Consider the following 15,178-nt stretch of genomic DNA (forward strand, 5'->3'; position numbering starts at 1 on the left):
CCATATTAAAGAATTTGGGCCTTGAGGATTAATTTCATTTCATGGAATTTTAATTGAAAATTCTTAATGGGTTTTTCTTATGTTGTCTTGAGCAAATGAAGAAACTTATAGAAGCATGTTCTAGTGCCTAAATTTCGTCCAACCCAATAGAGAAAAAGAGAGTTTATTTTGTGCATAAATGTATGAAGATACTGGCCATAAGAAAAAGAGGAAACAAATTTCCTCTATGAGGAAGAAGGGCAATCGGCCAAGCAGGGCAATGGAGCAAAATAGGAAACAAATCCAAGCCGTCTAGAAGCCCCTTTGGCCGCCCAAATGAGAAAGGAAATAAGGCAACTTTCCTCATGAATATGTGATATTATATAGAAGAGGAAACTACCTTATTGAAGGTAAAACCTCTCCTTTAAATATGAGCCTTATTCTTCTCATTTCATTCATTCCAAGTTTTAGAGATTAAGAGCTTATCTCTCTAGCTTAGCCGCCCATCCTCTCTCTCTCCCTCTTTTCGTTTTTGTTTTGGCACCTAGGTCCTCATTTGACCTAGCGTTTTTAGCTCTTCGACCTAAAGACTTGTTCTTGAGTCGTCGTGTTTAAAAGTGCCCACTCACTAATTCCTTTTCTCTCAAGTGATTCTTGTGATAGAAACTATCGTGGTTGCTCGTGTTGCCGCGGAAAGAAGAGAGACGTGTTGCGAGGGGAGACGAACGTTGCAACTTTCCAAAAGCTTCTCAACGTTCAAGCTTCTAAAAAGGGTAGTAAATTTATAAAGCTCATAATAGGTTTTATTTACATGTGCTTGCTCGTTGTCTAGGTTAGTAAAATCGTTTTACTTGTCAAAAGAAATTTTTTAAAATTCCATCGTTTACCCGAAGCGTTAAACTTTTTCTTAAACCCTAGATCAATTTCAAGAATGACAAACCCACAAGGTAGATCAAGATCTACTCTTTATGATCTTTCTATCTCCGGCTTCGATGCTCCTGATCACGCCGGCTCTTACTCGTCCCGACTCGATTTGCAAAAAAGCTGCGAGATTCAAACACAAATATCGAGTCAACTCATAACATCAACTCAGTCTCGAATCCAAAATCCAAATCTCTCGATCTCACATCGAGACCCGAGAGATTCCAAGACTCTGACAAATAAACGAACCATAATCTCAAACAATCAAACAATTTCAATTCGAAACCGAAAACAAACGAATACGAACCTGAACGACTAGCTTCCAAATTGCTAACCATTTCATAACTCAAATAAGTCCTGAAACAAAGACGAGATTCAAACAAAGCTCGGGTGAAACTAAACACGAAAAATCATAGCGTAACTCATTCTCAGATTCGGTGTTCACATCTTGTTTGGCCGAGTCCTACCCATTCACAATTCTTTACCTTTCAATATCATGACAATCAGATTCAACCGAGACAACAACCAACTAATGTCAGATTCACTAACTCAATATTCTGAACATACTTGGCCTGATAGAAAAACACGAGAACACACTCGTTAAACCAAATCGTCACCGAATATCAATTTTCACACATAATTCATCAACAATTCCAAAACAAAACATAGTTAACAACCAATCTCGAACAAAAAAGAGGTCAAGAGAATAACGACAACGAACCCAAAAATGTCAGTTAAGCATACACGACCGACACAAATTTCAGAAACCATAATTCATTCAAAATCCGAAATCTATCACAACCTCAACGTAAACCGAGCACAAAATAAAAAGCCCCAAATCAGAAATCCAAAAACCCTAACTTTCGGAAATCTTAACTGAGAACAAAATTTTCTTACCTCACTTGAGGAATCAAACCACTTAGACAAAATCCTATCTCCTTTCACAGTTCGAGATGCTCGCCGAAGTTCCTGAGACATGCAGCCAAGAAGAGACAAGAAATGGGGTTTTAAACCCTAGAAAAGAGCTTGAAGAATTTCAGAGAAATATTAAGGAAATCGGACTCGACTCTTACCTCCGATAGCTTCACCGGTGTCCACACACTCATTTCCGGTGACTTTCCTCAGTGTGGTTTTCTCGCAGGCATCGTGCGGAAGAGAGAGAGAGAGAGATAGAATGGATTTTTGTATTTATATGAACCAAGTTTGCATATTTATTCATTAAATCATTCTTTTTTCTCACTGCCTCAAACTGACCCCACTCTCAAAATTCCTTTCAAATGGGCCCTGAAAATTGTTACAACTAAGTCATTCATCACATAATTATTCAATTAAATCCATAACCAAACGGATTATAATTATATGATTTGAACCGAGAATTTTCTTGTTCGTTCTCAAGTAATTCAAATATATTTAAGGTTTCTCGGAAATAATTCTCGTTCTTGAGAATTTATTTTATAAATTAATTTCCGGAATATTTCCTTGGAAAATAATTTATTATTCGAGACGTACTCGATAAATCCTTTATTTATTCCGAGATTTCTCATTACCTTAACATATTTTAAATTATTCGATAAACTAATTGGACCATAATTCACTCAAGAATTTAGTTGTAACAACTGAAACTCGTTTATTAAACTTGAATTTACAAGTCGAGTGATTCAAAAGTTTTTACTTTATAGGCTACCGGTGCAAGCATTTCATCAAAGTCCACTCCTTCCACATGAGTATAACCATGTGCCACAAGTCTAGCTTTGTTGCGCATTATATTACCATATTCATCAGACTTATTTTTGAAAATCCATTTCGTTCAAATAATATTCAACTTATTTAGCGTTGGAACCAGTTTCCAAACTTCATTTCTTTCAAATTGAACAAGTTCTTCTTACATGGCATTTATCCAAAACTCATCATCAATAGCTTCATTAACATTATTGTGTTCAATCTTAGAGGTGAAATAGATATTACCAATCATTTCCATGTAGTTGATAGGCTCTTTTCTCCGAGTTCGAAAACCTTCTTCAACATCACCAATGACTTCTTCAGCATGGTGATTTTTCTGAACTCTTTTGGAGGGAACTCTGATTTTAGGAATATCCTCATATGTTATGTCTGAACTAAGATGATCAAAGGGAGATTCTTCTTCAGTGTCAATGTCGTCTGTATTGCCTGTATCATCTATCCTGACATCTGTATTAAATGGGAGCACTATTATCCTCATCATAAAAAGAACTCACATAAACATCATAGTTATCATTAATCACGACATTTATAGATTCCATCGTAGATTTAGTCCGCTTATTAAAGACACGATAAGCATGACTATTTCTAGAGTAACCATGAAAAATACCTTCATTACTCTTGGGATCAAATTTTTGGCGTTGATCACGATCAACAAGAATGTAGCACACTAAGCCAAAAACATGAAAGTGTCTAACATTGGGCTTTCTCCCTATACATATTTCATAATGAGTTGCAGTCGTTCCTAGACAAACAGCGACTCGGTTATGAATATGAGAAGCGGTATTAAGTGCTTCAGCCCAAAAATAAAGAGGAATATCTTTGGCAAGCATCATTACTCTTGCCATTTCCTGGAGAGTACGATTCTTTCATTTCACAATTCCATTTTTTTGGGGCGTGATGGGAGCAGAGAATTCATGAGAGATGCCTTATGTAACACAAAAGTTAGAAAAACTAGAGTTCTCAAACTCCTTTTCATGGTCACTTCTTATTCTGCTCACTTTCTCAATTGTTGATGTAAGAAATCACACCAAAGCAGTCACAAAAATTTGAGCAAATAAACGGATTGATTTGGATTTATAACTGGGCCTCAAATCTCTGTTACAAGACCAAATGGAAAACATAAAGGATTTCATATGTTACAAAATAACTATTGAAAAGGAAATGAATGCAAAGGCGAGCTCGCGACTTTTTATTATATTGTTGAGAGTAATAAAATTGTTCGAGTTAAGAGATGAGAGAAATGAGAGGGGGAGAAAACAGAAGTTACATAACGTGTCCTTCGTAGGCTTAATTATATTATATTTATTGTACTAAAAATGAGGTAGCGAGCTCCGGGTTGACTGGTGACACGTCGTGTGTCAGTTGAAGTTCACTACTGCGTTCCTAGACACCTGTCGTTCAAAGACTCATCCGCCGGGGGCGGTTACGGATTGTCTAGGCTGACTGGCCTGGCACCTCCGAGTCTTCGGGGAGCAGTTATCTCGAGCTAATATTTAAATCTTCGTTCGGGCTAGCGCTTGTCCAACCTTCTTTACATTGGGCCAAGTCCCTATCTTGTTATTTCTAGGACGAAGTCCAACATCAACAGTCAGTCCCCCAGTTTATTCAGTATATAATAATGGATAAACTATAAATAAACAACATATGGGCCGGTTCGCCACACCGGGCTAATCGTATTTCTAGTTAGTATCAAAGTACATGATCTTCCACGTGTTTCGATAATTCTGTAGCAAAAGAACAAAAATATGACACATATATTATTTAAAAAACCATACTGATTTGATTTCAAAAAGATCGAGGGGTCTCTTCCTCTGATTTGCATAAAAATATTTGATTTGGTAGGATATGATTTGAGGTGATTTGACGGCGCATTAAGTGCGAGTCTGTTGAACTTCTGTGGCTATATATTGAGGGGACGTTTCCATCAATATTTCCTATTTATTTATCTCGTCTCGGATTTGAAGAGGTATCTTCCGAAGTTTTCATTTTTTATTCTTTCGCTTTCTTGCTTTCTCTCTTCTAGGGTTTAGAGTTTCTGCATTCTATAGTCGGTGAAGAAACAAACTTTCCTGAGAAGCAGCCTTAGTTTATTGTTTTCATGATGGCCTCCACTTCTAGTCCGGCGAAAAGATCTAAAGCCAGGCGGCCTGATTATCCTCGCGACGATTTTCTTAGCAATTGTCCTCATTCTCTTCTCGATAAGGCTGATCTAGATCGCATTAGGCGAAAATTCCATATCCCCGCCGATTTACAGCTTTTGTTACCTGATCCTGGTGAAATGGACGAGACCGTAAAAGAGGGTTTTCTATGCATCCATGAGATTTTCGTAGAGTAGTGCGGGCTTAGGTTTCCTATTCCTAGGCTCCTGTTGGCGTATATGGCTCACGTGGAGGTTACTCTCCCTCAGCTCACTCCGTCCTCTCTGAGGATTGTGTGTGGGTTGCTCTGCCTGGGCGAGGAACTGGGAGTTAGGATCGTCCTGAAGGATCTGATTTGCTTGGTTACGACGAAAAGGAATGCCCGTCACCCCGGGACTTTCTATTTTTCGTGGAAGCATGCGATGACCATCATCCAGGGGGTTCCTACTCGAGATGATATGTGAGCGGAGAGATACTTCTTTGTCCGGGTCTCTACGCTTACCGTGGGTGGCTATGCTCCTTACGTCCATTACCCCTGGTCTAAGGAATCGGGTTGGATTTCGTTTGTGTATTTTATATATGTATATCTTTTGTCTTTTGCCTTCAGATTGTTTCTAAAAGAGTTCCATTGCTTGCTGTGCAGTTTCTCTAAAGACCATTGCTTCCGATATCCGATTTAAGGAGCTCGTCGAGACGCTGAGGAGATAATTCATGGAGTAGGATGATTTCACGCAAGGGTGGTTCGACCAGATTTTCTTGGGCATAGAGAATCCTGGTAGGTGTCCTTTGATTGATTATTTATTCTTCACTGTGCCGAATTGAAAGGTTTACCATTATAACTTTTTTGTGATGTCGGATGCAGTTGTGGACGACTTGTTGTTGTCGGTCGTTTTTGGAAAACCCGGAGCGCCGAGAAGACGCGTCGCTCAAAGGGCCGATGTTCAGGCCGGAGTTCTTGAAATATGGCAAGCTTTCCGTCACGAGTCGCTAGCAAGCCCTCGTGTCGAAAATTTTTAGCTCCTTGAGTCGAGTCTCGCTCCTCGAGTCGAGTCGTTCTCCTCGAGTCGAGCCTCGCTCCTCGAGTCGAGTCATTCTCCTTGAGTCGAGCCTCGCTCCTCGGGTCGAGTCGTTCTCGTCGAGTCGAGTCTCGCTCCTCGAGTTAAGTCGCCCTCCACGATTGGAGACTTTCATATTTCACGCGACAAGTATGATATCCGAAGTTTAGACGGCCCAATGGGCCAAATAAGACAAAGCCCACCAAAAGCTAGCCATACGCGCGCCGCGCCCAGCACGCCGCACGCCGCGCCTGGCTGGACCCGCGCTGCACGCGGTGCGGCGCGTCCTACTGCTGCAGGTTGCGCCGCACGGGGCAGTCTGCGCGCCGCGCGCACGCCGTGCGCCTCCTCTTGGCGGGGCGTGTGCCCCCTGTCCCACATGGATGAGGAATGAGCCTCCTAAAGCTCTCAAACCACTATAAATACCCCCTCCCATTAAGGGGGAATGCATCCTTTTCATTCTTATCGATACGCTCGAATTCTCGCTCTCATTTGCTTCTCTTGATGCCATCTTTGGCCTGAAGTGCTTTCTACGAGTTTCTCTCGTTCTCAGAGGTTCCGAAGCATTATCGGGGACTCCCGGACGTTGCTCCCTCTAATCAAACACCGAGACTAGTGTCCAAGCACGCTCTTAGGGTTTTCCACCGAAAATCCCCCACGCGTCTAACACACTAAGCGCGTCCGCGATTTCCGAAGTTCTGAGACGTCGCCGAGGACTCCTTCGCGCTCCGTCTCCTTCATCGAGAACACTCCTCCCCCTCAGGCTCAGCGCCTTACATTGCGTTGCATACGCCTTGAACTACGTTCTGACCTGATCTCACACACGGGTACGTAGACAGCCTACACCAAAAAGGCACGGTCACTCCTCCTCCTCACCCCTTCTCTGCTCTGAGAAGTGCGTCGATTTGAGAAAACCCAGCTCAAGACTTTCGAGTTCGCACCTTTGGCTCGGGTCCGGCCACTTGGTCCGTCCTTGGGTCGAACCGCCCGAAGCTTTAAATAGTTGTTAATTTTCGTGCGACAATATTTTGGCGCTAGAAGGGGGGACTTCCCGACCTGTTCAGCCCGAAATCCTTTATGTCCATCTTCTTCTTTTCTCTTGAAGACTCGACTTTCTCGGACTCGAGAAAAGATGAGTAGTCAACTACCCGTACGTTCTGAGGGCGTTAACAACCCCGATACCGCCACTGGAACCAAAAAAATATTTCTTGCGCTCCCGAGCGCATGGTGACGAAGAGTCGCTCCATGAAGAGAGCTCGACCCGCTCGCCATCTCCATCTTCAGATAGCAGGGATGACCGCGTCATGGAATTGGAGGAGAATATCTGCCAACTGAAGGCGAAGAACGCATGGTACCACAGCCAACTGGCTGCAAAATAACCTACGCGTGACGCAGTAATCCCCAATGGGGATCTTGAGAACCTCAACGAGGAAAGTCGCGACCGCGACCCTGATTACGAGGGCAATAGTGATTCGGAGGATATCGAAACTTCTTTCACGAAGGACGGGGGACTCCCTGCCGTGAATGAAGCCGGTCCTTCGAACCCCTTACCCAAGACAGGGGATATGCCAGCTGCTTCTCAAGAGGGGAACTCCCGACGTTCGGCCCTTGTCCGACTTGGTCAAAGGGATAACGTTGCGGAAAGTCAGGGCACGTGGAGAGCGTGCCGTCGTAGACGAGGCCTGCGCCTCCGTGCGACAAGCCCCAACTAACGAGAACTGCCGCACGAGCGTGGCAATGATCTGAGAGAGCGACTGAGCTCTCGGCCAAACATCCCGCTGGCAGTCCCAACTAACGAGAACCGCCGCACAGGACAATGGTCTATTGAGCGGCGGCAGGTGACTCCTCCCGAACAGGGAGTTACTCCGACTACCGGTCTCGATGTGGTCACTATGATCCACAATCTTCGAAATGAGGTACGACATCTCCGGGAATACTGAATAAGCAGGAGTGCCTATAGAGTCGTTGAGGAAAATTCCTCGCCTTTCACGACTCATATATTGGCCGAGGTTTGTACGGGAAATTTCAAACTCCCGAACCTCGTTCCCTATGATGGAAAAGCAAATCTTTCTTACCACATCTAGCACTATGAAACCTGGATGACAATGCAGGGTGTCTCTCCCGACGCCATGTGCCAAGCTTTTAGTCTTACCTTTGTCGGACCTGGCTTTGAGTGGTTCAAGAACTTAAGGCCGGTAAGCATCCACTCGTTCAAAGACCTGAAGGACATGTTCCTAGCACGGTTCGCCACATCTATGGTCCAAAAGAAAACCAAGATGTACCTGTGGTCAATCAGGTAAGAGAGTGGCAAATCTCTTAGGCGATACCTCGCCCGATTCACCGAAGAGTCGAACAAGGTCGACCGCTTTGACGACTGTGACGCAATTGCCGCTATCATCGAAGGATTGCGCACCAGTGACTTCCTCAAGTCAGTTGTTGGCCGTGTCCCTTCTACCATGGCCGAGTTGATGAATCGAGCTAAGACCTTCATGGGAATCGAAGATTACCTCGACGGTCGCAAGAGCAATAATCAAAGCTCTCGTCGTCGAGACGAACCTAGCCATGAGCAAGGCGAATCTCGTAAAGGATGAAATAAGGGGAATCAGGCTTCCAACAGCCAACCCCCTGCACCCCAGGATATTCGTCGTTCACACCGCTGAACACGACCCCGGAACGGATCCTGGCTTTGGCACGTGACAAGTTCACTCCCCCGGCTCCAATGAAAAAAGATCCCGCGACTTGCGATCGATCTAGATATTGTGAGTTCCATCAGGAATACGGTCACTTGACCTCCGAATGTTACAATCTTAAAAGGCAGATCGAGGCTTTGATCCAACGCGGTGAGCTGAAAGAGTTCGTGTTGCGCATGATCAGCGCTGCGGGCCCCACCACAAACAGACCACAGTCTGGCAAGGGATGAGGAATAGCCGCTTCTGCCGACCGAACCACGGCTACTGCCAACGCCAATCCACAGCTCCATGTTGTGATTACCATATTGGGAGGTCCAAAAGATGGAGATTCAGCCCGACAACGGAAAAAAATTCCTTAGGGCCGTGGCTCAGGAAGACGTTACTATGCACGTCAACTTTACGTACGAGGAACCTCCGTCCGTGCCACACGAGACGATGTATTTCACCAACGAAGAGGCCAAACGAGTTGTGCATCCGCACAATGACGCGATAGTGCTCAAAGCCCAAGTGGCTAATAACTTGGTGAAAAAGGTTCTCATCGACAACGGCAGCGCTGCCGACATAATTTTCAAGTCCACCCTAGAGCGCATGAAGCTCGGGGGGCTACACCCAGCTTCGACCCAAACGCCGTTGTTTGGGTTCACTGGGGAGAGAGTCATGACCGAAGGCATCATCGATCTACCGGTCACCTTCGGGACTCCCAGAGGCATTGAAGTCGTTCATATGGTCCCATTCCTAGTGGTTGATTAGGAGTCGCCCTACAACGTAATCATCGGGCGACCCACTAGTGAAATTCCCCACTGAAGAGGGAATTGGCATCATGGCTGGAGACCAATCCCAGGCCAGGATATGCTATATGCAAGGAGTCGATGGCAAGTCCGCTGGAAAAATGGTTAGCACAATATTCCAGTTGGAAGATGATTACCCATGCGACCTAAGGGACGCAAGGAAATTCGGAGAACTTGACCCTCAGGACGAAGTCGAGAGACTCAAAGTAGAAACCTCTGATGATATCGTGCCGATCGTGCTAGACGAATCTAAACCTGACCAGGTTGTAAAGATCAGTACCCGACTTCCACTCGCCATCAAGATTCAACTCACTGCCTTCCTTTGGGAATTCAAGGATGTGTTCGCATGGACTCATGCGGATATGCCCGGAATTGATCCCGAAATAATAGTGCACCGATTAAACGACGACCAAAGGGTCGCCGAAAAAGTGCAGGCTAGACGAACGTTCAATCCAGAACGATACCTGGCCATAAATGAAGAGGTCGATAAACTTCTCACCGCAAACTTCATCCGAGAGGCTAAGTACCCCAAGTGGGTTGCCAATGTGGTAATGGTGAAAAAACCTAATGGGAAGTGGTGTATTTGCATAGATTACAAAGATCTTAATAAAGCCTGCCCCAAGGACTACTTCCCACTCCCGCGTATCGAACAACTGGTCGACGCCACGACTGGCCATGACTCCTTAGCTTCATGGACGCACATTCGGGCAACAGATTCGAATGCACGAGCCCGATCAAATTAAGATAACCTTTGTCACCGATCGAGGTCTCTACTGTTATAAGGTCATGCCTTTCGGCCTTAAGAACGCGGGAGCAATATACCAACGTTTGGTTAATCGAATCTTCGCCAATCAAATCGGGAAGACCATGGAAGTATACGTAGACGACATGCTCGTTAAAAGCCTACTGGCAACTAATCACATACATGACCTAAGGGAGATGTTCACGATCCTCTGTCGATATAAAATGAAACTCAACCCCAACAAGTGCGTGTTCGGGGTTGAATCCGGGAAATTCCTTGGATACGTCGTCAGCCGACGGGGGATAGAGGCGAATCCCGAAAAGATCAAGGCACTCATTGAGATGAAGTCTCCAAGACGAGTCAAAGAGGTGCAAAGCCTGACCGGTCGAATTGCTGCTCTGACACGCTTCGTGTCGAAAGCCACCGACAATGTCAACCGTTCTTCAAAGCTCTGAAGAAGACAGACGGCTTTGAATGGACTGATGAATGCGAAAAAGCCTTTCAGGAAATGAAGGCTTACTTCGGGTCCCCACCATTCCTCTCCAAACCAAAAGAGGGTGAGGTGCTATACGTATATCTCGCCGTCTCTGGAAGAGCCGTAAGTACCGTTTGTTGGAATTGATCTAGGGTTTAAGAAAATAATTAACGCTTCGGGAAGCGGCGGAATTTTAAAAATTTTCTTTTACAAGTAAAAACAGTTTTTACTAACCTAGACAAAGAGCAAGTACATGTAATTAAAAACTAATATGAGCTAGAAGTTTACTAACCTTTCTTGAAGCTTGAACTTTGAAGAAGTTTTTGGAAAGTTTGCAACGCTCGTCTCCCCTCGCAGCACGTCTCTCTTTCTTTCCTCGGCACCTCGAGCAACCACGAAAGTTTCTATCACTAAATCACTCGAAATAAAGGAATTAGTGAGTGGGCACTTTTAAACACTACGACTTAAGAACGAGTCTTGAAGTCGCAGAGCTAAACGCTAGGTCGAGTGAGGACCTAGGTGCCAAAACAAGAAAAATCGAAAATAAACTAGAAAGAGAGAGAGAGAGAGGAGTTCGGCCAAAGTTCTAGAGAGAGAGTCTCTCAAATCTCTTAAACTTGGATGAATGAAATGTGAGGAAATGAGGCTCCTATTTATAGGAGAGGTCTCACCTTCAATAAGGTAGTTTCCTCTTCTATAGAATATCACATATTCATGAGCAAAATAACCCTTATTTCCCATTCCATTTGAGCGCCCAAGGCAGCCTTCTAGAAGGATTGGATTTGTTTCCTTTTTTTGTTCCTTGGCTTGCCTATTACTCTCTTGGCCGAAATTCCTTGTGCATCCTTATGCAAATTTGTTTCCTCTTTTTCTTTTGGCAAGTATCTAAATACATTTATGCACAAAATAATCTCTCCTTTTTCTCTATAGGGTAGGCGCCCATGACTTCTAGAAAAGGCTTCTAGAATTTTCTTCACTTGTTCATGACAACATAAGAAAAGACCCATTTAGAATTTTCAATAAAATTCTTATGAAATGAAATTAATTCACAAGGCCCAATGATCAAGTCATGGCCGAGTGATATTAAGTCATCAAATGAACTTGTCAAAAAATTTATTGACATTCATTTCATCATTTGTCTCAAAAGACAAAAATACCCTTTTGACTATTTTCGTTCTTGTTTTGACTTTGCTTCCAGTTTAACTATTCCTATCGATGTGATTCGTGACACTGACCTCATCGACCCAAATGAACAAAGCTTAAGCTAAACACTTCACAAACCTTTTCCAAGTTTAGCTTAATGCCAACTGACTCCACTAAAGAGCTGACACTGAAAATCTCTCGGTTCAAATGAATTTATTTTCTACTCAAGAATTCACCTAATTATAATGAGCGGATCCACTGAATATTATCTATGCTACCCTTCATGAATGTCATCAGCTAGTCGGGATTTACTAAATTACCATTTTACCCTTCTAGCTGTTATTTCTTCAACTCTTTTGTCGCTTGTGAATAAGTTAGAAACAATGTATTGACGAGGAGCTAACAAGTCACATTGTTTCATCCAAAAGAGTCAGGACTCAATTTGGACACTGGCCAGTTCATTTATTCACACTCCAAGGAACAAAGCATGAGGTGACATACATTGCATTTCAGCAATCTTGTACATGAATTCCATATCTATGAGAACTTCACAAAGTTACTCATGACATACTCACAACTTAGTACTTCACCAATAGGCCCTGTTCGGAATTACATAGTGAATCCGAACTCTGACTTTCTCAAATGAGAATACTAAGGTGTGAAATGGCATGTCTCATTTCAGGATTAAGGTAAGCATGATGCAATTCATACATAGTGACTTCGAGACATAAGAGGTTAAATGGTTTGTTCTTATCTTGTCTCTAGAAGTGCACTGGTCAATTCAGTACCTTCGGAAGATACCTAGAAGAACTATAGAGTCTCCAACTCTCAATGCCTCATAACCAAACATCATAGATTCTTCTAACAATCGTACTGAGGTCAATAGTCCTTTGACCCTAAGATTGCGAATATATCGTTTTAAGCAAACTACGAAGAGTTTGTTCATGCAAATCTACATTTGTCTCTTCGTAAGTTGTTAAGTTTGTTTATGGACTAAAAGACTAAGGTTTTATCATAAAGCTTCAGACAAGGAAGATTGAATGAACGTTTCAACTTTTATTAATAAATAAGCAGTTTCAAGCAAGAGTCTTCGTAAGACTATATGACATCAAATGTTCATAAATACACACTACAACTCTTCTTGTGGGCACCATTGACAACACCGTTCTTGTCAGCGAAGAAGATAGGGTCCAGTGGCCAATCTAATACATGAGCAAAGCCTTACTCGACGCGGAAATGCGCTACACCGAGATAGAGAAACTTTCTCTGGCTCTCGTGACGACAACCAAAAAGTTGCGTCCGTATTTCCAAGCTCACCCCATCGTGGTGCGAACTGAGCATCCGATCGGTAAAGCTCTTCAAAAAGGAACATCGACTCGTATGGCGATCTGGTCCCAAGAATTAAGCGAGTATGGGATTGAGTTCCACCCAAGAGCGGCTATAAAGGGTTATGCCTTAACCGACTTTGTGGCAGAATTCTCCTATACTCCCGATATGGGAATGGTAGAAAATGACTTAACCGATAACGCAATGACGCGAAAAAGAAATATTGACCCAATGGGTCCCATCTGGGAGTTATGCGTAGACGGAGCATCTAATGCTCAGGGGGCTGGCGCCGGAATCATTTTGACTAACCCCGACGGGGAAAAGTTGCGATACGCCCTCCACTACGGCTTCCAAGCCTCTAATAATGAGGCCGAGTATGAAGCCCTCATTGTGGGGATAGAGTTAGCGCAGAAGCTTGGCTCAAAGAACCTGCGGATACACTGCGACTTGCAGTTGATCGTGAACCAGGTTAAAGGAGATTACACTGGCAAGGAACCTAATATGGTTGCCTACCTGGCAAAGACAAACTCCAAACTCGATGCCTTCTCTTGGTTCGAGATTCTCCAAATCCCGAGAGAACAATATTCAGAGGCTGACGCACTTACTCGCCTCGGATCCGGCATCGACGAAGACGGATTAGGAACCGTACCCATCGAATTTCTTCAACAGCCATCCGTCTCCCGAGACGAAGTCGGGACTATAAAGGTTGTGTCTCAGCCTACCTGGATGGACCCAATTATCGAGTTTCTGCGAAGAGGGGAACTTCCCAAAGACCGCAAAGAAGCAGATAAATTGAGAGTGTTGGCATCCAAGTACACGCTCCAAGATGACATACTCTACAAACGCGGTTACTCAACGCCTCTGCTCCGATGCCTCAATAGCGTCGATTCGACCAAGGTCCTCCGCGGAATACACGAGGGCATCTGTGGGAACCACGCCACTGGAATCTCCCTCGCGCTCAAAGCACTTAACCAAGGCTATTTATGGCCTACCATGAAAAGAGATGCATGTGAATGGGTGAGGCGCTGCGACAAGTGCCAACGCTTCTCCGAAATCCCGAGACAGCCACCGACCCCACTGAGCAACATCATTGTCCCGCGACCCTTTGCTTAATGGGGTGTGGACATTATTGGCAAACTCCCTAGAGCGCCAAGATAATATGAGTACGCCATAATTGCCATAGACTACTTCACCAAGTCGGTAGAGGCCAAGCCACTCGCCAGAATAACCGAAGCGAATACGACAAACTTCATCTGGAAAAGCATCATATGCAGGCACGGCATCCCTGTCTCGATTATGACAAACAATGGCACACAATTCGATAACGCGCGAGTAAGAGATATCTGCGATCAACTAATGATCAGCAAGACATTCTCCTCGCAGCGTCATCCGTAGGCCAACGGCCAGGTCGAGGCAGTCGACGAGACTATTAAGAGCAATCTTAAAAGAAAAGCTTGAAGACAAAAAAAGCGCCTGGGCCGAAGAGCTACCATTTGTCATGTGGGCTTACCAAACGACGGCGCGAAACGCCACCGGTGAGACGCCGTTCTTCCTCGCATACGAGATCGAAGCCGTAGTGCCGGTTGAAACCAAGATCCCCACGTTCCGAGTTGAGAATTTCAACGAAGAAAACAACAACGAGGTCATGCGCTTAAAGTTAGACTTAATTGACGAAAAGAGGTCAGAAGCGCTCAACCGCCTCGCCGCACATAAGCGCAAGGTCGAAAAATACTACAACTCCAAGATCAAATGCCGAACCTTTGTCGTCGGGAGCCTCGTACTCAGGTGGATGTTTCAGAATACCCAAGTGCAAGGCGCCGGCATCCTCGGCCCAAACTGGGAAGTACCTTACAGAGTCCACAAAGTCATTCATGACGGGACCTACTACATCGAACACACGGACGGAACTTCGATCCGCCACGCGTGGAATGCGGAATACTTGAGGCAGTACTACCAGTAGCTAGCATTTCCCCCGTTTTATTGCTTTAATTTCCAATTTTCAATCAGGCATGCGAGCCAATGTTTTAGGATTTTAAATTTTTCGCAATCATAATAAAGTTCGAGATTTCCCTTTCAAAATCCACTTCATAAAAGTTTTCTGGTTATCAAAAGTAAAACTTGTAACCCAAAAAACTTGGGGGGGGCTAACAACAGTAAGGAAATCCTCAAGAAAACACGCTC

General features: G+C 44.2%; 1 protein-coding gene and 1 long non-coding RNA gene across 2 annotated transcripts; one reads left to right on the forward strand and one right to left on the reverse strand.

Annotated features, from left to right (window-relative positions):
• Positions 1 to 745: 745 nt before the first annotated feature.
• LOC149383605 (uncharacterized) lies at positions 746 to 2,067 on the reverse strand. Its single transcript, XR_016301893.1, has 4 exons — positions 1,974 to 2,067; positions 1,798 to 1,869; positions 1,208 to 1,257; positions 746 to 1,023 (listed from the first exon to the last, which is right to left on the reverse strand). It is a non-coding gene; the product is annotated as an uncharacterized LOC149383605 (long non-coding RNA).
• A 12,428-nt stretch (positions 2,068 to 14,495) lies between these two features.
• Positions 14,496 to 14,957, forward strand: LOC149383606 (uncharacterized). Its single transcript, XM_089627852.1, has one exon. The coding sequence runs from the start codon at positions 14,496 to 14,498 to the stop codon at positions 14,955 to 14,957; it is 462 nt and encodes a 153-aa protein (XP_089483978.1).
• The last annotated feature ends 221 nt before the right edge of the window (positions 14,958 to 15,178 follow it).

The sequence above is a fragment of the Urtica dioica genome, chromosome 10 (assembly GCF_054948205.1).
Source record: "Urtica dioica subsp. dioica isolate 48M chromosome 10, U.dioica_male_clone48M_v1_H2, whole genome shotgun sequence".
NCBI lineage: Eukaryota > Viridiplantae > Streptophyta > Magnoliopsida > Rosales > Urticaceae > Urtica > Urtica dioica.